The 24,177-nt window shown below is 47.8% G+C and overlaps 2 protein-coding genes across 9 annotated transcripts in view; one reads left to right on the forward strand and one right to left on the reverse strand.

Annotated features, from left to right (window-relative positions):
* DAO (D-amino acid oxidase) overlaps nucleotides 1–12,067 on the forward strand; it is a 27,465-nt gene extending 15,398 nt beyond the window's left edge. For 6 of the 7 annotated variants that reach the window (XM_053280033.1, XM_053280030.1, XM_053280034.1 and 3 more), the window contains one exon: nucleotides 1,086–2,746. In XM_053280033.1, coding sequence (XP_053136008.1) covers nucleotides 1,086–1,217 — 132 coding nt within the window. In that variant the 3' untranslated portion in view covers nucleotides 1,218–2,746. Of the gene's footprint in view, nucleotides 1–1,085; nucleotides 2,747–11,222; nucleotides 11,456–11,733 lie in introns of those variants that run through there. The other variant, XR_008312508.1, reaches the window with a different exon arrangement.
* On the reverse strand, nucleotides 2,277–23,041 carry SVOP (SV2 related protein). 2 transcript variants are annotated; one of them, XM_053280028.1, is made up of 16 exons: nucleotides 22,865–23,041; nucleotides 19,306–19,457; nucleotides 18,352–18,437; nucleotides 16,999–17,097; nucleotides 15,697–15,768; nucleotides 14,453–14,577; nucleotides 11,705–11,768; nucleotides 11,259–11,384; nucleotides 10,998–11,126; nucleotides 10,354–10,427; nucleotides 10,093–10,169; nucleotides 9,063–9,170; nucleotides 7,857–7,968; nucleotides 7,133–7,214; nucleotides 5,666–5,755; nucleotides 2,277–5,541 (listed from the first exon to the last, which is right to left on the reverse strand). In XM_053280028.1, the coding sequence occupies exons 1-16, from the start codon at nucleotides 22,897–22,899 to the stop codon at nucleotides 5,350–5,352; spliced, it is 1,623 nt and encodes a 540-aa protein (XP_053136003.1). In that variant the 5' UTR covers nucleotides 22,900–23,041; the 3' UTR covers nucleotides 2,277–5,349. The 2 variants fall into 2 exon arrangements, with proteins under 2 accessions (XP_053136003.1, XP_053136002.1); XM_053280027.1 differs by having other exon boundaries at nucleotides 19,306–19,466.
* Between the last annotated feature and the right edge of the window lie 1,136 nt (nucleotides 23,042–24,177).

A 24,177-nucleotide genomic window follows, 5' to 3' on the forward strand; every position in this document is an offset into this window, starting at 1 on the left:
TAAGTGCAGCGCTTGCACTACATTAATTTTGTAGTGCAACATGCATTAATTTTGTGCATCCTGCTCAGGCCAGGAATCTGGGGAATCTCCTAGGGAGGAAATAATTTTCAAAATGCCCCTCATCTATCCAGAATTTGCTATGTGCCCTGGAGATTGTGATGTGTGGATGGGGTGTTAAGAGGCCATTGATAGTCTGGGATTGCCAAACTATTCCCCCTAGAAAAACTATGTGTTCTTCTGTGCTTTTCCCCTCCTGTCCATGCACCTTTTTAGGATTGCATTTTTCCAGACACTGCATCCTGGCTGTGGGCCAATATATTTTTTTTAAATTTTATTTAACATATTTGTATACTGCCCAAAACTGACATCTCTGGGTGGTGTGAAATTTTATTGTTGTAAAATTTTGCAACAATTTTGTAAACAAACAATAGAAAAAGTTGTCTGTCTTGTGGCAAACAAGACAAACAACAGAAAAAGCAAACAACAGAAAAAGTTAAAACAGTTAAAATAAATAACAGAAGAATTAAAATATTAGTTAAAACAAATGATACAGAAAAAGTTAAAACAATACAATTTAAAATTTCACAACAATATTTTAAAACTGTCCCCAAAGGGATCCCTGTCCCCAAAGGGTTCACAATTTTAAAAGAAACATAAGATAGACACCAGCAACAGTCACTGGAGGTACGTTGTGCTGGGGGTGGATAGGGCCAGTTACTCTCCCCCTGCTAAATAAAGAGAATCACCACGTTAAAAGGTGCCTCTTTGCCAAGTTAGCAGGGGTTATATTCAGCCCTGCGTGCATGGAAATCCCAAAGGAGATTATTAAAAGCTCTAGCAGAAGAGTGCCTGCAAAATGTAATTACCTTGGATGAGAAAGCATTTGCTTTGCAGCCGAAGATTATTCAGAGTCAGGATTCTTAGAAGGAAGCTAGTATATTAGCCGAGAGCCATGGAAAGGCACCGGAGGGTGTGGTGGGAAAATGAAGAATTCCTGGATCATGGTGTTCTTCTAGTTATCATAATATCCTATCTGTCTTGCCTCTTCTTCCACGCTCTAATCTTTCCTCCCCCTGCTCTTTCAGGTGATTCACAACTATGGCCATGGCGGCTTTGGACTCACCATCCACTGGGGTTGTGCGATGGAGGCAGCCAATTTATTTGGAAAGCTCATAGAAGAGAGGAAGTTGGCCAAACCATTTCACGCCAACCTCTGATCTTGGGGCAACTGTTCTGGAGGCCCCTCTTTTATCCCTCACCCCACCCCACCCCCGCCTGCTTGGATCTAACCTTGGAGAATTTAGGAATCCAGTGCTTTTTCTTAACAATGTTCAAGGATTTGTGGCAAAGATCTTTAGTTTTAAATACAGGATAAACGCCCACCCCAGATGAGTAGCTTGTCCCTACCTACCACCATTTCTGGACCCATAAAGGCCTTTTTCACATACTCAGTGGGCTTTTCTTTATTATCATCATCAATCAATATGTATTTAACACATCATTCTTGGTGCAGCTGATATACTTGCTTCCCCTGATCCAGTGCTAATTTCCTCTTCATTCTTTCCTCCTGCTCCAAGTGGGCTGTCTTGCTTTAAACATTTTGCTTTCCATGCGTCTCTTGCAAGCATGTCTGACTGAATGTTTGTTCAGTGCCTTAGGGTTATTATTATTTTTTAAAGAACAACACCCCCCCCCCTTTTTTTTAAACTTCAAAAACTGCTCTGGAGATTGCAGGAGGTAACCTTGTGATTGTCCCAAGGCCCAGCCAATCAGCATTGAGAATAGATGAGGTATTTAATGGAGGAGGGTTTCAGGGTCTGGGACCAAGGTCTTTCCCAGCACTACTACCTGAGACTGCGGGAGAGAAAACCTGGGACGTTCTGTTATGCAGAACATGTGCTCTTCCACTGAATTATGGCTTCTCCTTCTCCTTTAAAGTTTGTATGGAGACAAGGAAAGGAAGGAGCCAAACACAGCGAGGGGTGGTGGTGGAGCAAGCCCAGAAGTTGGTCCAAGCGGCATAAGGCTGCTGTTCCACTCTTGGCGGGTCTGTAGTTTATGTTCACCTATGACTTTGCGGGTGGAGGCAATGGTCAACCCCTCCTGTATTCTACCATAGAAAACCACAGGGCTCTGTGGGCGCCAGGAGTCGAAATCGACTTGACAGCACACGTTAGCTTTATGACAGATTACACTTTCTGAGGATTCATGCTTTCTCTGTCCCCACTTTGGGCCTAAAGCAATCCCATCACACAAGCACCACACACAAAGCCTCATTATTGTAAAAACTATTCATTTATTCAACATAAAATATTTGGTGTGGACTCAAACTATCTAACGTTGCATCATCCACCGAGAAACAGAATAATATAGTACAAGAAGTTCAATATACAGAACTCTTTTCTGCAACACGAATATGTGCCTAGTTTAGAAACTGTACATTCAAAACACAGCAGAGACATTCAGTGTTCTTTTTTCGGCAAGCGTTGAGGGATACAAAGGTCATTCATCACAGCGTACACAGAGAATCGCTTTCCCATCACGACAGCTTTGCACATTTACCAACAGGACAACCCACAGACTTCTGAACCCACAATTAATTCCAAATGACCTTCTTTCTGGTTGGTTTGATTTTTAAGTGAATCCACCAGCTGTATGTTTTTCCAGGTAAAAAGCAAAAAATTCATAATAATCCTTTGGACAATCGTTGTTGTTCTTGTTGAAATTTTATTATATACTTCAGTCATTTTGTTGTTGTTGTTAATTCGATTTCTATACCACCCTTCAAAAAATGGCTCAGGGTGGTTTACAAAGAGAAACAATAAATAAATAAGATGGATCCCTGTCCCCAAAGGGCTCACATTTTAAAAAGAAGCATAAGATAGACACCAGCAACAGTCACTGGAGGTACTGTGCTGGGGGTGGAGAGGGCCAGTTACTCTCCCCCTGCTCAATAAAGAAAATCACCACGGTAAAAGGTGCCTCTTTGCCCAGTTAGCAGGGTTATATTAAAAAACAAACACATTCTAAGATATGTAGGCTGAAAAAGTTCAATGCCGGATTTGGTATAGATTTCCAGCACAATAGTTGGGAGCTCTCAATAAAATAAATTTGGTTTGTTTTTGCCTAAATATACCTATTGACCCAAATAATGTTCAGTTTGGTAATCCCAATTTTCAAACTGTCGTTCAACAAAAAACTGGTGGTGGTGTTGTAGAGGTGACTCAAAAGGACTTACACACATTTTCCACAGTACTGGATAAAACGTACAAAGCAAATATTTAATTCCAAGAGAGAGTCTATTGTCATGTTGACATTGTGGACTCAGCCACCGCCGGTTTTTCAGATTTCGGATGTGCCAACGCAGGTAGCAGAAGGTCCTCAGGGCACATCCACCCTATGAAGGCTTTTAACCTTGTGGGAGGAATGACCAGCTCCCAGGTTAAGAAGCCTCCAGCCAGTTTATTTTACTGTCTTTGACTGAGCTCCCCAATGTGGATTCTAAATGCCCTTTTGAATTGGGAATACTTTACAGTGTTGAAATGTAACTGGCTGAAATGTAAAGACCCAGAGGAATGCCAACTGGTAACTTTCAGTGTGATGTTTTAGAAGAAAATGTCTTGAATTTGTGCAATGAAAATGCAGAAGAGGGTCAAAAGTAGGAGGGTAGTTGCTCCGAGAAAATACAAATGGGACGTTCCCCAACGTATATAAACTCCATCCAGAGGCCTTTTATCTTAACGACTGTCTTCTAAAGGTGCCTAACTCTGACTATCATAAACATCCCTCGGAAATACTGTAATATGAGCTTCTTTGGCCTTTTCGTCTTGTTTGGCATTTTTGCAAAATTGCTTGAAGGACTCTGCCCCTGTTAACTTCCTCAAAAGCAGTGTAAATAAAGAAGCCTCAATCTCCTTGGAATTTGTATCTAGTTGATGACTGAAGCTGCATTTGGAGGCAGACAATTGCTTAGGAGGAGGAACTGCTGGACCTTTCATCCCATTTTTAACCCACATTGCTTGGTCTGCAACTCAAAGACTTGGTCCGTAACTGGCCCAAACAACCTGCACCCAACTGGCACACCTCTCAGACTGCGCATGGCTGCAGTTGTACACGTGCCTTTCAGGAGGTGCAGCACTGCATACAAGATCCTTTCAGATGGTTCATGGCTTCATTCATGATCCATCCTAAACATATCCCCCAAATTCCCATGGAGCCATCTGGGCCTCTTGTGCACTGAGTAGTTCCATCATGTTACTAGTCCCCTTGAATGTAAACCATTCTTTTATTAAGATTAGAATCACCAGCACACACAAACACGCATATCACTGGTGCAGAAAGACAGCTAGTCTTTCTGCCACTTAAAGTCCCGACCCCTAATGCAATGGGAGAGAGAAGAGAGAACATCCTCTCTCTCTCTCTCTGTTTTCTCCACACCATGCACAATTGTATAATTCTGTCATGTCCCCTGTAGTCCTCATGTTTCTAAACTAAATATAGCCTCAGCTGCTTTAGCCCTTCTTTGTAGGGAGCGAAGGTGCCCCCTTCTCAGATCAGACCCCTCTTCACATCCTTCTCAGCTCTACAGTATCTTTTTCAAAACGGAGCACCCGAACTGTTCACCGTATTCCAAATACACGGCCTCCGTTGCGTACTTCAGCTCTAGGCCAAGCAGTGCAAGAAGACCCTCCAGAACACGCTCAGCAACTCCTCAAGAAGCAAAGCTTATGTCAGCTGTGAAGTACCGATAGACTCGCCATGGTTTGCAGATGCTGATGGTGGTTCAAGACCGAAGAAGTGCCAAGCTGGTGATGAATTCACAAGTGCGCAGAACTGACCGTGCACTAGGCAAGGGATGATTGTGTTTGGACATGAGCCCGCTTACTTTTTGGTGTCGAGAGTGCCGGCCCGTCTTCAGGATAGCGGCATCCAAATCGCATCCGCCGATCTGCTTGCTTGACTTGACACAGAGCGGCTGGTTGAGTCTCGGGAAACAAAGTCGGTTTGTTGACTGTGAATGAGGAGCAGATTGTTTGGGAGAGCCCTCAGCCCTCTTCTCTTCCCTCCCTCCCTCCCTGCCTGCATCATGTCCTTCCCCAATGCACACGCACGGACACACGGAGTCTCTCTCTTCCCAGATCTCATACGTCTCCTCGCGCCAAGGGGCAGGGATGAGAGTGAGCAAAAAGGGAGTCCAAGGCGTAGACCGAGCATTCTTGCTTTGGGACACACAGCAGTGACAAGATGTTCTCGGGCGTTGAGTTGGGTTTCGGGTGTGGTTTTTTTTTTTGGTTTGGGCAGGGGAGACAAAACCTCCAGACTTACTCGCCACAGGACCAAAGTGTCCAATCAGCCCTGAGATCCAGAGTTTGATTGGGGGACTCCCCGCCCAAACATCTCCTGACCCCATTCCCGATGGGTGGATTCCTGCAAGCCGCGGCCTTTGGTTTCAATGGGCAGCAAGCAAGAAGCCAGGGCCGCCAGCAGGCAGCAGCCGCTGTAAACGATCAGAGTCAGATAGACGGAGGACTCCAGCATCACCTGGGAGGAGGAAAAAAGAAATCAGGGAAGGCACTCAGACCCTTGCCCCCTTTGGCATGTCTTCACAGCCACGCCCCTGTGGCACCTGGGTGGAGTGGAAACAGGGCCACTGCCTTCCCTTTACCTGTGCAATGAACGGTGTGATGAGAGCACCCACTCTGGCTACCCCACTGCACGTCCCAAGGCCCAGGGCACGGGTGGCTGTTGGGTACACCTGCAGAGAAAGCCGGCCGTGCATTAAAGACTCCTCCGCAGCGGTGAAAACCCAGGAAGGTTGGCTTGAGCCCGAGGAGCCTAGGAAGCGGCTTCGTCCTGAGTCAGGTCATCAGTCCATTGACCTCGAGATTGTCTGCACTGACTGTAACAGCTCACCAAGGTTTAAGACAGAAGTCTGCTCACTGAGCAAGGACACACCTTTTAAAGTGGCAGTCCTCATGTTTAGCAGGGGGAGAGCAACTGGCCCTATCCAACCCCAGCACAGCGTCCCTCCAGTGTAGGGTTGCCAACTGTCCCTCATTTTGCAGGATGTCCCTCATTTCAGGGATGAAATGTTGGTCCCTAGGTGGACAGCATTTGTCCCTCATTTATTTAATAGCATGTAATTCAATTACATAATGATACTCAGGCTCTTGATTACCATGGCCCTACACCTCCCAGCCCCCCACCCCCGCCCCCCGCCAGCTGCCCCAAACTTGTGTCCCTCATTCTGGCAATGAAATGTTGGCAACCCGACTCCAATGGCTGTTGCTGGTGTCTGCCTGAGGTTTATTTTCAGATTGTGAGCCCTTTGGGGACAGGGGACCATCTTCTTGCTGTATTATTTATTTATTTTTCTTCTAGAGTTCTTTGAGAACTTTGGCTGAAGAGTGGTATATCAATATCCGTGGTAGTGGTAGTAGGTCTCTCCAAACCCTACCTGGCGATACCTGAACTGGATAAGCCTTGGGCCTGATCCAGCAGGGCTGTGCTGATGTTCTTATGAGTGAGCCTGGACCTTCTGCACGCAAGCATGCAGATGCTCTTCCAGTGAGCGATGGCCCCATCCCCTAAGGGGAATGCTCTACCGCTGAGCTGTGGCTTTACATAATCTCCCATCCAAATGCAAACCAAGGTGGGCCCTGCTTAGCAAAGGAGACGATTCATGCTCACTACCACAAGACCAGCTCTCCTCTCCAGGATGATCCAGATTGAGAACTTCTCTTTAACAAGTCCCATTGTCATTCTCTTGAAGTGCTCAAACCCGTGAAGCTGGTCCTGGGCAGACCTCAGCCTCACAGTAAGGGAAAGGGAAAGTTGTGCCATCGAGTCGGTGTTGACTCCTGGCAACCACAGAGCCCTGTGGTTGTCTTTGGTAGCATACAGGAATGGTTTACCAATGCCTCCTCCCACACAGTATGAGATGATGCCTTTCAGCATCTTCCTGTATCACTGCTGCCCAATATAGGTGTTTCCCATAGTCTGCAAAACACACCAGCGAGGATTCGAACCTGCAACCTCTGGCTCGCTAATCAAGTCATTCCCCTGCTGTACCATTAAGCAGCTCCAGTCTCACAGTACTTCTCCTTTTAAGAAGCAGAAAGGCCTTCCTTACCTCAGGGGTGTAAACGTAGGCAGCTTGAAATCCTCCTGAAATAAACGCCCTTGCAATGAACAGGAGCACGGTAAGGACTTTTCTGCACGGACAAAAGACAAGATTCTTGTTTTAAAAGATGCCACATTTTGCCCGGAATTATTCACTGCATCAGTGGTTACGCCTTTGGGCAGGTCTTGCTGCTTCTCTGTGACCGCTTGGAGGACCAAAATGTGTGAAGTGTAGGAAAGGTTGCACTCACCTACAACTTTCCTAATATTGCCCCAAACTGGACTGAGCAGAAATCGGCTTCTGTGATGGACATGGGTGGGAATAATTGCAAAGACAGAACGTCTCTGTGCTCGTTGTAAATTAGTACAATCACCACCAACTGTGCCCAAATACCATTTTATGGTGCTTTCCTAGCAAGACGCTTGGACAGGTACGAGAGCTAAGATGTGGTACCTATGCACCTATTTTTGTTTGGGGAAAGTTGGAGGCTATGCCACACCATTGGGCCAAACCCCATGGATTGGGGGAGAGGTTTCACAGTGTCACAGCTACTGCATGGAACCATGGCACGTGGAAATGATGTTCAATGTCTTCTATGTTGGAACAATGCCTTCAAAGCAGACTTATGTGTCCCACCAAATTGTGGCTCCCCCCCGTATTGAAGTCAAGGGAATGGGCCCCAAAGTCCTGCAAAATGTCGCTGGTCTCCCTTTGTTTGGGTTGCTTTGCTCACCTTCCGACACAGAGAAGGAGCAGGAGACTGCAAAATGCAAAGACGAAAAAGGAGAGGGCCATCGTCTTCTTCCGCCCGATCCGGTCAATAATCCACAAGGTCACTAGAACGCCTGGAGGAGAAGAGAGAACGGATTACCTGTTTTGCTGCCAACAGGGCGAGATTCAAACAGGTGAGGAGGAGGCCACTCACCTGGCTGTCCAGGTGAATAAGTACAGACGTACAGACAGGAAAGCTATATGAAATGTCCTTTTTTAATCCTTGGGCTTCAAACATGGGTCCATGTGGCCTATCGGGCTAGCAAAAAACTGGCAGGGCAGGCTGGCACCTTTTGTGAGCCTATTTGCAAATCTGGGTTAAATGGGGCCCAAAGAAGAACCAGGGTCGTCTTTGCAGAATCTGATTACTTATTCCTTCCCTCATCTCCACTAACACAGGGACAGAAGGAGCCCAAAGAACAGGGTTCATCTGGGCAGATGGACACCACACTTGCAGGAAATCCAAGGTGACATTTATGTGGATATGTCACATATATGCCACTTCCTCAACATGTGTTCAAAGCAGCTTACAACAGAGAGGAGGAGGAGAAGGAAATTAAAACTATAATCAGATCAATCAATCAATGCAAGATTTTAAAAAACCAACACAGGCTACCCATCTTTTGCACACTTACCTGGGATCAAGCCCTTTGAACTCAGTGGGATATAACTGTAAGTTAACCGTGCATAGAATTGTGGTGTCAAAAATGTTACATATACATGTGACTTCGCACAGAGAGTTATAAAAATGTATATGTAAAATCAGCCAGTCAAGAGCATCCCTCCAAGAGGAAATTTTAAGGCCAAACTTTGATTTATTCTAAAATTTTGTTTTTTTGTAAAACGTCTGCATCCTGAAAATGGTAGCTGTCGTTTAAGCAGGAGGCTGGTCTAAAAGGAAAGCTTAAGACAGTGTTTGCAATCCTTGATGATGATGATGATGATGATGATGATGATGATGAATTTAATTAATTAATTAATTAATTAATTAATTAATTAATATTTCTGACACATGATGCCAAACTGGCACATGGAATCAGAGTCTTCCTGCAGCCAAGTGGAATTGGTCTGGCTGCTTCCCAGGCTTGAAGCTCAGCTTCCCAAGGGAAAATGCCCCCCAGGAAACATCCAACTGCAACACTCGCCTTCCCTTTTCCAGTCGTCTAACCTGGGAACTCGGACAGAGTGGTCCACAGCAGATCAATGTAGTCCTTTTCGGTTAGGAATTCACATGCCAGATTGCATTTGGCCTTCACTATTTTCCTTCTGCTAGACACTTAGGTGAGGGAAGAAAGAGAAGAAGAAGAAGAAGAAGAAGAAGAAGAAGAAGAAGAAGAAGAAGAAGAAGAAGAAGAAGAATTGGCAAAGTTCTAAAGCATCTCTTCTACATGCATCCTTGTACCTTTTGGCCATTCCTGCTCTTACAGATGGCCAGCTCAATCGTGGCAGAACCACAGAGTTGGATGGGCATGAAAGGGCCAACCAGTCTAACTCCCTTCTACGAATGGGAGCTGTCCACCCACCTACCCACCATCTCTCCCTGCACAAGCCAAAGCGCAGTAGCGTACAAGCAAAGATCAAGAACCCGACTGAGAGGCCCTTACAGAACGAAGCACTTCAGGTGCTTCCGGGCTGATACCATCCCCGCCACTGGCCAAGCAGACACCAGTCCCTGGCCATAGGTAAAATCCGCCCATTAAATTATCCCCAAGAAAATGTAATGGATGTGTCGCTCCTCCACTCTACATCTGCATAGCATCTCAAAGAAACATGGCAGCTGGTAGGTTCTGGCAGCACCAGTGAGAGGGGCAGGGAGTACCAGAAGGGAAGAAGCAGCAGAAATTGCCCAGAGAAGCTTGGTAGAATGGCTATGCCCTTGGGCTGTCCACTGAGGAGAGGTAAAGGAGCACACTCCAGCCTCCTCTCTCTTGCGCAGACAGTAGACCAAAAAGCATCCATCTGGCGCAATTTTACATAAGAACAGCCCTGCTGTGCTGGATCAGGCCCAAGGAGGCCCATCTAGTCTAGCATCCTGTTCCGCACAGTGGCCCACCAGATGCCTCTGAGAAGCCCACAGGCAAGAGGTCTGTGCATGCCCTCTCTCCTGCGGTTGCTCCCCTGGTATTGAGAGGCATTGTGCCACTGAGGCTGGAGGTGGCCCGCCCTCTCCATTCCCTGGGAGATGAGCCGATACTCACTGCTGCAGAGGTCTCCTGCTTGAAAGAGCTCTGTCGTCAGTAAAACTAGCCCATAATAAGAAAAGGCATTGGAGAACCTGTGGGGAAGAAAAATGTGGGGAGGCATCTCAAACATAAGTGTGTGGGGGGAACCCTGACTTAAATTGAACCGGCGACATTCTCAGCATCCAGTGATGGAAAGGAAATGATCCATCTGATCCACGCCTCCAACCCTGTCCCAAAGGGAGGTAGATTCACACATCTTTGGTGTCTTCATCTTACCATATGAACCAAAGCAGAAGAGTTGTCCATCTAAATTGTGGGGTAAATAGGTCTCTCATTTTCCCTCGATCTTCCTGTTGAAAACAAACAATGTGAATGCTGGACGTGGACTGAAATCATCAATGACAAAAGGTATGTTGTTGGGGGAATTAATAGGGCTTGACCCAGGAGCCCTTCTTGTGCTTATGAGGAGAACTGGTCTGGTGGGAGCAAGCATGACTGGTCCCCTTAGCTAAGCTGGGTCCACCCTGGTTGCATATGAAAGGGAGACTAGAAGTGTGAGCACTGGAAGAGATTCCCCTCAGGGGATGGAGCTGCTCTGGGAAGAGTAGAAGGTTTCAAGAAGTTCCCTCCCTGGCAGCATCTCCAAGATAGGGCTGAGAGAGTTTCCTGCCTGCAACCTTGGAGAAGCCGCTGCCAGTCTGTGAAGACAAAACTGAGCTAGACAGACCAATGGTCTGACTCAGTATATGGCAGCTTCCTATGTTCCTATGTGCAGTGACAGCATCTTGGCTTAATGCATGGGAGAGGGCAGGCCACCGGGGTTTGAACCAAATTTTCAGGTCCAAATCTATTCCCTGAAGCACACTGAGCTTTCGGGTGGATATTCCTGGCAGCCGTGAGTGTCTCCTTCCTGCACTCACCTGCCTGGAGACGATCAGTTTCCCTAGAGGCATTGGAGCTCCATTCTCTGTTGCGATCCGCTTCAGGGTGGCAATGGCTTTCTCTTGGTTCCCGGACAACACGTCATACCTTGCACTTTCTGGCAGCCACTGGGGTGGAGTCACCAGAAATTAATGAGCCTCGTTAGTTTCCATTTCCCCCTTGTTATGAATGTCACAAATCTGATTCCGTTTCCTTCCCAACAGAGTTTAACCAGCGACCGTAGAGTCTGGAACACTTACAAAACACAAGACGGCAAAGACCAGAAGGGGAACAGCTGAAAGTATGAGCAGCCAACGCCAGCCCAGGGTGGGCATCACGAACACCGCCAGGAGGACCTCAAAGACCGTCCCAATCGCCCAGAAGACCTGATCGTGCCAAAGGAGAAGAGGCAGTTGGATTGGTTGGATGGATGGACTTCCGTCGCAGCAAGCAAAATGTAAGTATCCCTGTTAACAACCCTTGCAAAATGTTAACTTCAAAGTATGGGCCAGAAACGGCCAATCTGCATGCTGGCATTTGGAACAAAATGGGCAGCTGGTTCTCAGCACGTGGCATCTTGCATGGAAAGACCAACCAACCAAGGAGAAGCATGTGGCAATTAGCCCAGAACTGCTCAGCCTCATGGCTTTGTACATCTGGCAAGTGCTTTATTTGCTGACCAAGCGGTCCTTCTTTTCCCGCTTACCTCAATTAGCAAAATGCATTTTGCCCTAGATTTCATCGGGAGGAATTCTGCATATAGTGTTACCCTGGAGAGAGAAAAGAACATGGAAAAGAGAGGTCATTGGGAAGTGTTCGGCGGGGTGCTCCAGAAATCTGCCTGGCTTCTTATTAAAACTGCCGCAAGAAGAAGACACCACTTGCTTAACCAGCAGAAAGCACATGTTTGCATCTAGTTTGCAGGTGGGTACTATAAATGCAGATCGCAACTCAAAATCTGTGTTCACGCCACTTTTGAAAGACTCTTTTGTGGCTTTGTGTCATGATTACTGGGACAATTCACAAGAACCATGCAACACGTACACTGTGCATGTTGCATGAACACTGAAAGGCCAATTCAGACATGAAAAAATGCTAGCAAGCATATTTGCTTGGACATTATCGAAGAGTACAGCTGGTCTTGTGGTAGCAAGCACGATTTGTCCCCTTAGCTAAGCAGGGTCCACCCTGGTTGCATAGGAATGGGAGACTTGATGTGCGAGCACTGTATGATATTCCCCTCAGGGGATGGAGCCACTCTGGGAAGAGCATTTGCAGGTTCCCAGTTCCCTCCCTGGCAGCATCTCCAAGATAGGGCTGAGAGAGACTCCTGCCTGCAACTTTGGAGAAGCCACTGGCAGTCTCTGAAGACAATACTGAGCTAGGTGGATCTATGGTCTGACTCAGTATATGGCAGCTTCCTATGTGGTCTTACACTGGACAGTGCTCCCAGTTTTGATTTTCAAAAGGATAAGATGCTTCACGAGGCCTAAGTCATCACCTATGAGCTATTCTTGCACTATAAATATGAAGATGTGACCCTTAAAAATATGGAAGGAAAAGCAAAATTGAGGCATTTGTTATGCAAATAAACATTCCTACCAAAGCTGGTTTTGCATTCACCTCACAAACAGATTTAAATCAGAGCCACTTGAAGCCTGATGTGTTTAAACCCTCCAGCGGCCCAATCCTAAGCATGTGTTTACTCAAGTAAGTTCAAAGAACTTACGCCCTTGTAAAAATAGACAGGATTGCAGCCCGACAGAGCAATTTTATGCATGTTTACAGTGAGTTCAATGGAATTTACTTCTGAGCAAGTGTATATAGGACTGCAGCCTGCAAAATCAACTCATTCATTGTTGCAGAAGCTTTGGGAGTTAAAAACCTGCTCCACCAGAGGCAGAAAGCAGATAGCGGAAGTCCTAAATATACAAGCATGGATCGAGACCGGGGAGGGAGGCGGGCGGGACTGTTCTATAAAATGGAATTAAAAGATACAGGAAATTACGCTGGGACGGAGATGCTATGTGTGAATCAATAAACTGAAGTTAACAAGATTCCATTGCTAAGGACCCAGTAATCTGCAGAGATGGATGGACTCAGGTACACACTTCCTTTGATGTCTTGGAATCCAGAGTCCGGAGTGGTGCAATTCCCCACAGACTGTGGCCGCGGGAATCCATCACAGCCATAATGGTACTGAAAGCATCGGCTTCATTTTCCTGGGCTCCTGGGAACACTTTTAAGGGGGGGGGGAACCTCAGCTATGAGTGGATATTAATGCCTTTTAAGGAAGCGCATTAGCCGTCAATTTAATGCAGGCTCGGATTGCATCGGAATAGCCCCACAAAGGGACCAGAGCATCAATGTTTAATAAGCTGAATAATGAGAGGCGGAAAGCAAAACACTTCTGCTGATGGGAGCAAAAGCAGGAGCAAAAGAGATGTCCCAAGTAGGGGTGTGCCCGAATTGTCTGACCGACGGTTAGGCAGCAGGGGGGAGTTACCTTTAAGGGACGGGGAAGGTGCTCTTCCCTCCTCTGCCGGCGCCGTGCCCAAAATATCACTGCACAGGGCAGCAGCATACCTTCTTGCCGCCCCGGTCAGCATCGGATCGGAAGTGGCCGGTGCGCATGCACGCGCATGATGTGCACATGCGCACCAGCCACTTCCGGTTTGACGCTGACCGGGGTGGCAAGAAGTTACACTGGCACCTCACGCAGTGATTTTGGGCACAGCGCGGGTGGGGGAAATGCAGTGGACGAGGAGAGCACCCTCCCTCCCGGGCCCTTAAAGGTAAACCCGACCCCCAATGCTGAACCATCCGAACTACCAGACCTCTGAACCGGTTCGGTGGTCCGGAAAAGGACCGCCAAACCGGTTCGAGCACGTCCCAAGAACACAACTCTTGAATCTGCCCAGTTCTTCTTGTTTCAATAGTTTAATGCCCTTCTTTTAAGGCCGATTTGCTTTCGGCCCATTTTACAATCCTTACCCCCTACCTCTGCCATTGTTTCGAGTTAGTTTTGCCTTCCCGGAGGCGTCCCGCATCATGTGAGATGCCCAAAAAGCTGGGCTTGCTAAACGGAAGTGGTTTGCCAGAGAGCTGAGCTGCTTTGCACAACCCAAGCTGACAGACAAAACTTGGGTCTGGTGTACAGGTTTTTAAGGAAGAGGAAGAGAGATCCATTTGACACGACAAGCCTTTTAACCCACATCTTTTCTTGTAAGCAACGTTGAAATCAATAGCATAGTCTGAAGGCTGAACTGGGCTTAATGTCGAGAGGTCAAAGGGACCGAAATCTAATCTGCCGAAGGGCAGAGGTGAAGGAGAAAGACAGGAGACAGATGATAATTGTGATGGGGGCTGGAAGGAAAGCTACCATACATGCGGCTGGTTGGGGTCACATTTTCAGGGGCGGAGAGTCAGGAGAAGCGTGGGAATATTTACTTACGACTGAGGGACTCCTCCGATGCCAAACCCCACCAGTCCCCTCAGGACCAGGATCCAGCTGTAAACTGGTGCAAAGCCACTAAGGACCCCGTAGTATAGAGTCCATAGCACACTGATCTTTAGCCCCTGCACAGAAGGAAGAAATGCAGATGTAGGCGGTGAGAATCCGTCATTCTCTCTATCCATGGCAAGATCAAAGCCCTTAATCCAGATCAAACCACACCAAGATCAAAGCCTGCTCGGGGGTTCCCAACCTTGGGGCCCCAGATGTTGTTGGACTACAATTCCCATCACCCCCAGCCACAAATGGCCAAAAGCCAACTCTTGCCCTAACTCCTAACACTAACTTCCTGTTTCTGTGGAGCGTCATGACCCCAGAACCTTCTGTCTCTCCAGACAACCCTCCTCCGCTCCAGCTGAAAGCCTCAACACAGTTTCTAGAAGTGTTCCTACAGAGTAAACCCAAGGGCAAGTGGGGAGATATAAAAGCAGTAGTTCACATGGTCAAGAATAGGGCAGGAGAAATGCCCTACACTTTTTTCAGAAGCTGTAGGTGCTCCTGGTTTTTGATCTCCTTCCCAGGAGTACAAAAAGACCAGTGTGCCCTGAGAGGAAGGCAAGAAAGGAGGCGCCCAGGCCCGAGAGCTCTTGTCCTCAGCTCCTGAAAAGACCAACAGCCTGAGACAACTTTTTTTTAAATCTTCTGTAATTTGCTCCTTTTAATATTGTAAAACCACTTTGGGTGCCTTTGTCAAGGCAGAAAGGCGGTAAAAAAATGTAGTAAATCATCATCATCATCATCATCATCATCATCATCATCATCATCATCATCATCTCCTGGGAGGGGTAATCAAGGTAGGAGGCACCAATAGTGCCATCAGTCAATGTCAACTCCTGGCGACCACGGAGAGCCCTGTGGTTGTCTTTGGTAGAATACAGGAGGGGGTGACCATTGCCATCTCCCGAGCAGTGTGAGATGATGCCTTTCAGCATCTCCCTATGTCACTGCTGCCCGATATAGGAGTTCCCCATATTCTGGGAAACACACCAGCAGGGATTCGAACCAGCAACCGCTTGCTCCCTAGGCAAGTTACTTCCCTGATCATCTGTTAAATGGCAGCTAGGTCAGAGAGCGTTTCATCCTACTGAATCCTTATGACCCAACCATGGACACATGAATCCATGAATCTGCAAATGGAGAACCCACAAATAAAGAAGGTCTCCTGTAACTCCAGGAGGACTTACTGTTTTTCTGCCGTACTGGTCTGAAATGTTTCCCCAGAGGGTGGAGCTGGACATCATGCCCACAAACACCACCTGCAGTCAATGAAATGAAAGAAAAATATATTTGTTAGACATGGACCCAAAAGGAGAGACATCTGAGAGAACCATCCAACAGACAAAGCTAAGGGTGCGGGGACCACCTTAGCCAAAGTTTGGTCGAATTTCAAAACTGGAAGCTAACAGGAGGAAAATGTTGAGCAAAGTTTTCACCCAAAGTCCTATGACTGGACAGTCTGAGGGAAACAGGAATATTGGGGGGAAGAGATGAGATATTTATTTATGTATTTAACGAATTTGTATATCGCCCACCACCAAGGTCTCTAGGTAGTTTACAGCAACAAAGCTATCTATTATAATATCAGTATTTGAGCTTTTAGGAGAGAAAAAAATTATTCCTTAAGCAGCTTTTTCCTACTAAGGTTAGGCCCGCAGAGTTAGCATCAATATAAAAAGCAATATAAAATCAATACATTAATTGAAATCAACTAAAACAAGATCCAGATCCAAACTGAATTTTAAAAGGTACAAATTCGACAGTGAAAAGTGAAAAACCCACCAGATCTGTGTTGCAGATAAACCTCTCTACAAAGACGGCTTTTCAGCTCTTTTTTAGAAGACCTCTCTTCTCTGGGGAGATGAAGCCTCAGGGAGCTTGCCCGAGAATAAACTAGAACGGGGACCCATCAGAGAGTGGAGGGGCGTTCACACCCGGAGTGTAGCTAGAATTCATCAGACGGGGTCAAAGAACCCGGGTCCCCCGGCTCCTGAGGGGCCCCCAGCTCCACCCCTCCCTATTTTCTACATTATCTCCCTCACTCCAAGGGGCCACCCAGCGAGAGGGGCAAACACGGGGCCCCCCTCTTCCCTAGCTACGCCCCTGATTCACACACCTTCTGGCCAACCCCTGCAACCACGTTTCAGACCCTTGCAATGAGACAGAAGTGGTAAAGTCAGTCCCATCGGTACGTAATGTGAGAACTGAGTCTAAAGCTATACACTTAGGAGTGAGCCCCACTGAACCCAGTAGGATGCACTGCAGTTCTACGCATAGGATTGTCTCACAGGGGTGTGTGTGTGTGTGTGTGTGTGTGTGTGTGTGTGTGTGTGTGAGAGAGAGAGAGAGAGAGAGAGAGAGAGACCCACACACCCTTCTGCTGAACCGTGCGGCCAAGAAATTGAGCGTTTTCCTTAGTCCTCCTAACAACCTACAGCAATGAGTGGAAAAACCTGACAGTACACAGGAGCGGTCTGTTGTTTTCCTACCGAGGTGAGCAATGCAACCTGCCAGGTGGGTAATCGCCACTCACAGTGAAGCTGAGGTGCGAGGATGCTCAGGATCATCATTTCCATGGCGTCAGCCATCTAGAAGGATGAGAAGGAACGACGCGTTACGATAAGCATACATTGGGGGCTGCCATGGCAGTGGACAGGATCTCCCTTCTGAACGGATGCTTCCCACTGTTTCGGAGAGGGAGAGGAAAGAAAGGAAAGGTGGCGCCGTCGAGTTGGTGTCGATGCCTGGCGACCACAGAGCCCTGGTAGGATACAGGAGGGGTTGAGCATTGCCTCCTCCCACGCAGAGTTGTGGCTCTACATCTTAAACCCAGGTTTAAGGAAGCCAGGTTTAGGGGGTGGAAAGGGCCAGATGAAATAAAAACAACAGGAGAGGAGAGCTGGTTTTGTGGCAGCAAGTATGACCTGTCCCCTTAGCTAAGCAGGGTCCGCCCTGGTTGTATTTGAATGGGAGACGACATGTGAGCACTGTAAGATCTTCCCCTTAGGGGATGGAGCTGCTCTGGGAAGAGTAAAAGGTTACAAGTTCCCTCCCTGGCAGCATCTCCAAGACAGGGCTGAGAGAGACTCCTGCCTGCAGCCTTGGAGAAGCTGCTGCCAGTCTGTGAAGACAATCCTGAGCTAGATAGACCAATGGTCTGACTCAGTATAGGGCAGCTTCCTATGTTCCTAAATCCTCTTTAATCTGTCCTGGGTAGTGTGGTTCCCATGCTGTATCAGGTCCAGGCGCCCAAATTTCCTCAGAGCACCTCTGGCCCCTAGCAATGCCTCTAGCAGAAGCAGAAAGCTTTCTACTTGCTCTGGTTTCTTCCCACCAAACCTCAACTGAAAGCTGATAAACGCTGTTAGGCCTCTCTTAGTACAATATTAGACTGAATCAGCCACTTCATTTCTTCAAGATACCTTATACTCACCCTAATTTTTGACTTACTTTCTTTACATTAAGAGTTATGTTTCCAGTTCTTTGCAGACAATTTTGTTCCTCTTTGGGTGAATGAGGGTATTATTTGACAAGGTTGGAAAAATCATTTCAGCTCCTCAGTTTATCAGTGACTCGTATGCTGAAAGAGGACTCCCATACCAGGATTTGGAAGGACTATTTATATTTATTTTTATTTATTTAGATGTATCTGTTGATTTCAAATCAATAACTGTGTTAACCCCTTCATCCTCCCCTTCCCCCTTTCCTGTTTTTTGTCTAACATCCCCAACTTTTTTGTTGTAATTACTTGGTTACAACATGAAACATTTGCATTAAAAAATTTGAATTTAATTAGGAAAAAACCAAAATCTTGGCATGCTTAATTGGTTCATTCTACTTGCCCATGCTAAGCCCGTCAGAATGGAAAGTTTCCACTGGAACTTGCCGAATCCAATTGCTTCCACCGCATCTTCCACCATGAAGGTATCTGGGGGGAATCAAACATGCTAGTTAAGGACCTTGATCCAGGCGGAAATAATGTGTTGGATTGTCAAGAAGTGTTTTCTTCTCATCTCTTTTGCTCCCGCTATGGAAATCAAGACTCAATAATAGATCCAAATATGGTTATGGTGTGATGGCTGTTCCCTGAATTGGGTTGTTGGATACCCAACCAAAGCAGGCCTTGAATTCACATCTGTAGACAGGAGGGTTGGTTGACTTCAGTTCCATGTAAAATGTTGATGTTGGTCTTTACACCCCTAAATGGCGGAGGGCCGAATTATCTCAAAATAACATCTTTTCACAGACAAACCTGCCTGAGTTCTAAGATCATTTTCAGAGGTTTTGCTCTCCCTTTTGTCATTACGAGGTAACAGAGGCTTTTGTTGGTGCCAGCACTTTGGAATGCCCTCCCTGGAGAGATCCATCAGGTTCCCACTCTCTCTGCTTTATTTAAACAATATTTTCATTAATGGTTCACTGGTGATGATTCTACCCGATACTCTGTCTTTATTTAGTACATGAATATTAATGTTTTGCTGTTGGTTCCCCCCGCCCCACTTTTTTGCCTTTTATATTTTTAATTGAAATGTTATTGTGTGGATTGAAGGTTTTACTTTGCATGCCTTTTTTAATACATAGAAGCAGGATAGTATGAATAATAACAACTGTGAACTTGTAATGAAACAAAATACTATTTAACACACACACACATATATATACATACATACATAACACATACATACATACGTTCCACATCTGAAAAACAGTTCATTTCCCACATTTGGAAACATGGGATTTAAATTTTCTTCAAATAATTTTGAAATGCTCCTTTCTCAAGCGGATGTTGCACTCACCATCAGTTGGGTTGGCAAATTCCTTTGGGACGGTCCCTCCATCTTCCAACTCCACAGCCTCTAGCTCTGTCTGGACACCCTCAATTCGGACTTCGTGCTCTCCCGAGACAACATCCTCCTCAGACCGAGAACTCTCCCCCGTACGACGGAACCTGACCACCCTAGCAACAGGGAAATGCTCATTATTGCATTCATGGATGGCTTGGAGGAAGCAGGGATGTCACGACACTAACATTTCCGTGATCCTGCTGACGTCCTCCAAAATAGGCCCAACATAATGTACCATCTAAATCAGGGCTTCTCAAACTTGGGTCCCCAGATGTTGTTGGACTACAGCTCCCATCATCCACAGCCACAGTGGCCTGGCCACTGGGAGGAGAGCTCATCTTGTGGTAGCAAGCATGATTTGTCCCCTTTCCTAAGCAGGGTCTAATAATAATAATAATAATAATAATAATAATAATAATAATAAAGCTGTGGCAGAAAAAGACCCAAATAATCCCAGTGGTAATTGGAGCCCTGGGTGCAGTTCCCAAAGACCTTGAAGAGCCCCTCAACACCATCGGGGCCACAGAAATCACCATCAGCCAATTACAAAAAGCAGCTTTACTGGGAACAGCCTATATTTTGCGCGATATCTATAATAACCAACAGTATTGATGATAACATTCAGCCATCCCAGGTCCTTGGGAAGGACTCGATGTCAGGATGGAAAAAAATGGTCAATGACACCTGTCTGACTGTGTAAACAAGAAATAATAATAACAATAACAAACAGCAAGTGCCGCCTTTGTAAAGAAGCAGATGAAACAGTGGACCAGCTAATCAGCTGTTGTAAGAAGATCGCACAGACTGACTACAAACAAAGGCATGACAAAGTAGCAGGGATGATACACTGGAACATCTGCAAAAAATACAAGCTACCTGTAGCCAAAAATTGGTGGGACCATAAAATTGAAAAAGTGGTAGAAAATGAAGATGTAAAAATATTATGGGACTTCCGGCTACAAACAGACAAACATCTGCCACACAATACACCAGATATAACTGTAGTTGAGAAGAAAGAAAAACAAGTTAAAATAATCGACACAGCAATACCAGGGGATAGCAGGATAGAAGAAAAAGAAATAGAAAAAATCACAAAATACAAAGATCTACAAATTGAAATTGAAAGGCTGTGGCAGAAAAAGACCAGAGTAATCCCAGTGGTAATTGGCGCCCTGGGTGCAGTTCCAAAAGACCTTGAAGAGCACCTCAACACCATAGGGGCCACAGAAATCACCATCAGCCAATTACAAAAAGCAGCTTTACTGGGAACAGCCTATATTTTGCGACAATATCTATAATAACCAACAGTATTGATGATAAAATTCTGGCATCCCAGGTCCTTGGGAAGGACTCGATGTCTGGATAAAACAAACCAGTCAATAACACCTGTCTGACTGTGTAAACAAGAAATAATAATAACAACAACACACAATGGCAAAACAGAAACCTGTCCCAGCCCGCAAAACAGGTCATGTGGCCAAGCTTACCCCAGTTGACAGTCATATGGCCAAGAACTGAGGCAGAATGAACAGACCACTGACTGTTGTTTGCTTTTCCTCTTTACTGTCTGGGTGATTTGAGAATGTGAGAGCATGCCATTAAAGCCAAAATTGCTCTCTCTCTGCTCCTCCGTCAGCACAGTTCCATTTGCAATTGTAATTAAAACTCCCACTCAGTGAAAACTGTAGTCATTGCCCAACAGGCAATGAAAAGTCTGTAAGGATTCTGCTTTTTCCTCCTGCTGGAAGATCTGGTGAGAGAGGACTGCCGTTTTTCACTGCTTAGCATACCTGAAATGCAACCTTGCATCAACTAAAAGGTACATGATTTAAAGAGCGGTCATGTTACCTAAAAGAGAGAATATGCCCAAACCATTCTCTGCTGGAGGAATGCTGCCAGTCAGGGAAGACAGTTCTGGGCGAGATAGACCAGCCATCCGACTCAGTAAATAGGAACATAGGAAACTGCCATATACTGAGTCAGACCCTTGTTCTATCTAGCGCAGTGTTGTCTTCACAGACTGGCAGTGGCTTCTCCAAGGTTGCAGGCAGGAATTTCTCTCAGCCCTTTCTTGGAGATGCTGCCAGGGAGGGAACTTGGGACCTAGATGCTCTTCCCAGAGCGGTCCCATCCCATAAGGGGAATGCCTTACAGTGCTCAAACGTGTAGTCTCCCATTCACATGCAACCAGGGCAGACCCTGCTTAGCTAAGGGGACAAGTCATGCTTGCTGCCACCAGACCAGCTCTCCTCGCATCATACTCCAGCATGGACCAGAGTTGGAAGGTGGGCCTAGCCCTAGCCTATTCCTTCTTCCTATTCAATACCTCCAGGCAGGGGCAGGAGCCTGCAAGGGCCTCTGGCTTGGGGAGGGGAGCTCTCCTCCTCTGCCCCCCCCCCACTGCCCTCCCAGCCCAGCGCTCCTGGTACAGGAGTGCAAGTTCGGGGTTGCATGAGCTAGAAAAGTCCGGTTCGAGAGCTCAGGCTCCGTCTTTGCAGAAGGGAAGGCAAGTATGACGAGGCCACACAGGGCCTTCTTGGGGAGCAGCAGCCTCTGTGCCACAAAGGCCTCCTGGGACGGACAGTGGAACCGAAGCAGGCAAGCACAGCAGCCCGACCCTGAGTGGGTTTCCTCAGAAGTCAGCCCCACAGAGGCCAGCCCAGGACCCCACGGCCTACTCCGAACAGCCTCCCTCTCCTTTCAGTGGGGCTTCCAGCTGCAGCCTTACGGAGCCTGGCCTTGCACAGACCAGGGGAGTGGTGGGTGCATTTCAGGGGCAGCTGGCCTCCCCGAAGCCGGGCGGATCCTGGCAACCTCCGAAAGCCACGCAGAAGAAGCCTTCGCCGCCGGCCCGGCCAGACATGTCCTCCTTTCTCTCCTAAGCTGGGGCTGCCGGGCCAAGGCGCAAAGGTCCCCTCCCCACCGAGCCCCACCGCCTGGCAGGAGAAGGCAGCACATTCGCAGGCACAGGGGTGGGGGTGTCATGCCGCTGCACAGAGGCAAAGGAGGAGGTGCCCCCCCCCCCACACACACACACAGCTGCGGCAACCACAGTCCTAAACCCCAACCTGCCCCCCCCCTTTAACCTGGAGAGTTTCTCTGCCTTGCAAGGAGGAAAAGAAAGACCTCCCTATAGCCCCAAAGGAGCCAGGATGCCAGAAAAGGAAGGGCCCCCCCCCCGCACCCCAAATGGGAGAGATTTGCAAATGCATCAGTTCCCGAGTCTCTCTGAAACCCCCTGGATCCGAGCCCAAACCTCCCTCCCTCCCTCCCTCGAACAAATAACAGGCGTGGAAGCCATTCACACAGCAGCCAGGATCCTGGGTGGGAAGAAGGTGGGGGGGGGCTTGCTCCCGCAGGGCCTGGGGCCCCTCCCCGGAGAAGGCGAGCTGGAGAGAGGTCGGCCGGGCAAGCGGGAGGGGGGTGCTCATCTCCCCCCCGGAGGGCTCTGGGGTGATCCCGGCCCCGCAGGCGGAGATCCGGGGCGCCCCCCCGCCCCCGCCTTACTCACGGCAGCTGCCTGAGCTGGAATAGATCTTCCTCCATCGCCAATGCCGAGGTGGGGGGGCTGGAGGCGCCTCTCGCATCGCTCTTACATCGGGGGGGCGAGCGGCGAGGCTTTCAGGCGGCCGGAGGGCTGGACAGCGCCCGCAGCAGCCGCCAGCCCGCCTCTCTGATCAGATGATGGGGAGGGAGCCCGAGAGGAGGAGGAGGAGGAGGCCGGAGAGGGGCGGGGAGGGGGAGGGAGGGGAGGGGAGGGGGGAGCAGCTGGGCTGGGCGCGGGCGGGGGGGGTGCCCAGCCCGCTTAAGGGCTCACACTTGCCCTTAGTTGGAGAGGAGAGCCGGCCTGGTGGGAGCAAGCAGGACTTGTCCCCTTAGCTTAGCTAAACCAATCCTGGTTGCATCTGGATGGGAGACTAGAAGTGTGAGCATTGTTAAGAGATCCCCCTCAGGGGATGGAGCCGCTCTGGGAAGAGCATCCGAGGTTCCAAGTCCCCTCCCTGGCAGCATCTCCAAGAGAGATTCCTGCCTGCAACCTTGGAGAAGCCGCTGCCAGTCTGTGAAGACAATACTGAGCTAGATGGACCAATGCTCTGATTCAGTATGTGGCAGCTTCCTAGGTTCCTAAGAGCATCTGCCTGCTTGCATGCAAAAGGTTCCAGGTTCCCTCCCTGGCAGCATCTCCAAGAGAGGGCGGAGAGAGGTTCCTGCTTGCACCCTTGGAGAAGCTGCTGCCAGTCTGGGTAGACAATACTGAGCTAGATAGACCAATGGTCTGACTCAGTATATGGCAACTTCCTATGTTCCTAGTTGCCCTGCCTTCTTCTCCAGGAAGCTTCCCACATGGGGCTTTTAAAGCCCTTTAACTCGCATCTTCTCCAGAATTGAGGGGGTGCGTTCACATATCGACCAGATTGATCCCGAAGTCCCTGCAAGCTATCGGGGAGCACTTCACACACAATTCATGTTTTTCATTGTGCATTAGAGTGTAGCCCTGAGTCCATTATTTGTATCGTTTTGCAGGGACAGCTTCAAGTTCGCAGTAAAACCTCCCAGTAGACTCAGAGTAAAGCCTGCTGTGTGTAAAGTCCGGGACTTCTTATACAAAGAACAGGCTTTACCTCAGGAGAGGTTGTCTTAAATCCAGAGAGCTCTGTTCCTTTGGAGTAGACGCAGGAATCACCTGTATTTAACCTCTGCTTGTTAAGGGGATGGTGTGAAATCTAGAGTCGTCTTCGATTCAGGTAAATGCAATCGTAGCATAGTGGTTATTAGAGTGTTGGACTAGGACCGGGAAGACCCGAGTTCAAATCCCCATTCAAC

Source organism: Hemicordylus capensis, chromosome 15 (genome assembly GCF_027244095.1).
Source record: "Hemicordylus capensis ecotype Gifberg chromosome 15, rHemCap1.1.pri, whole genome shotgun sequence".
Taxonomy (NCBI): Eukaryota; Metazoa; Chordata; class Lepidosauria; order Squamata; family Cordylidae; genus Hemicordylus; species Hemicordylus capensis.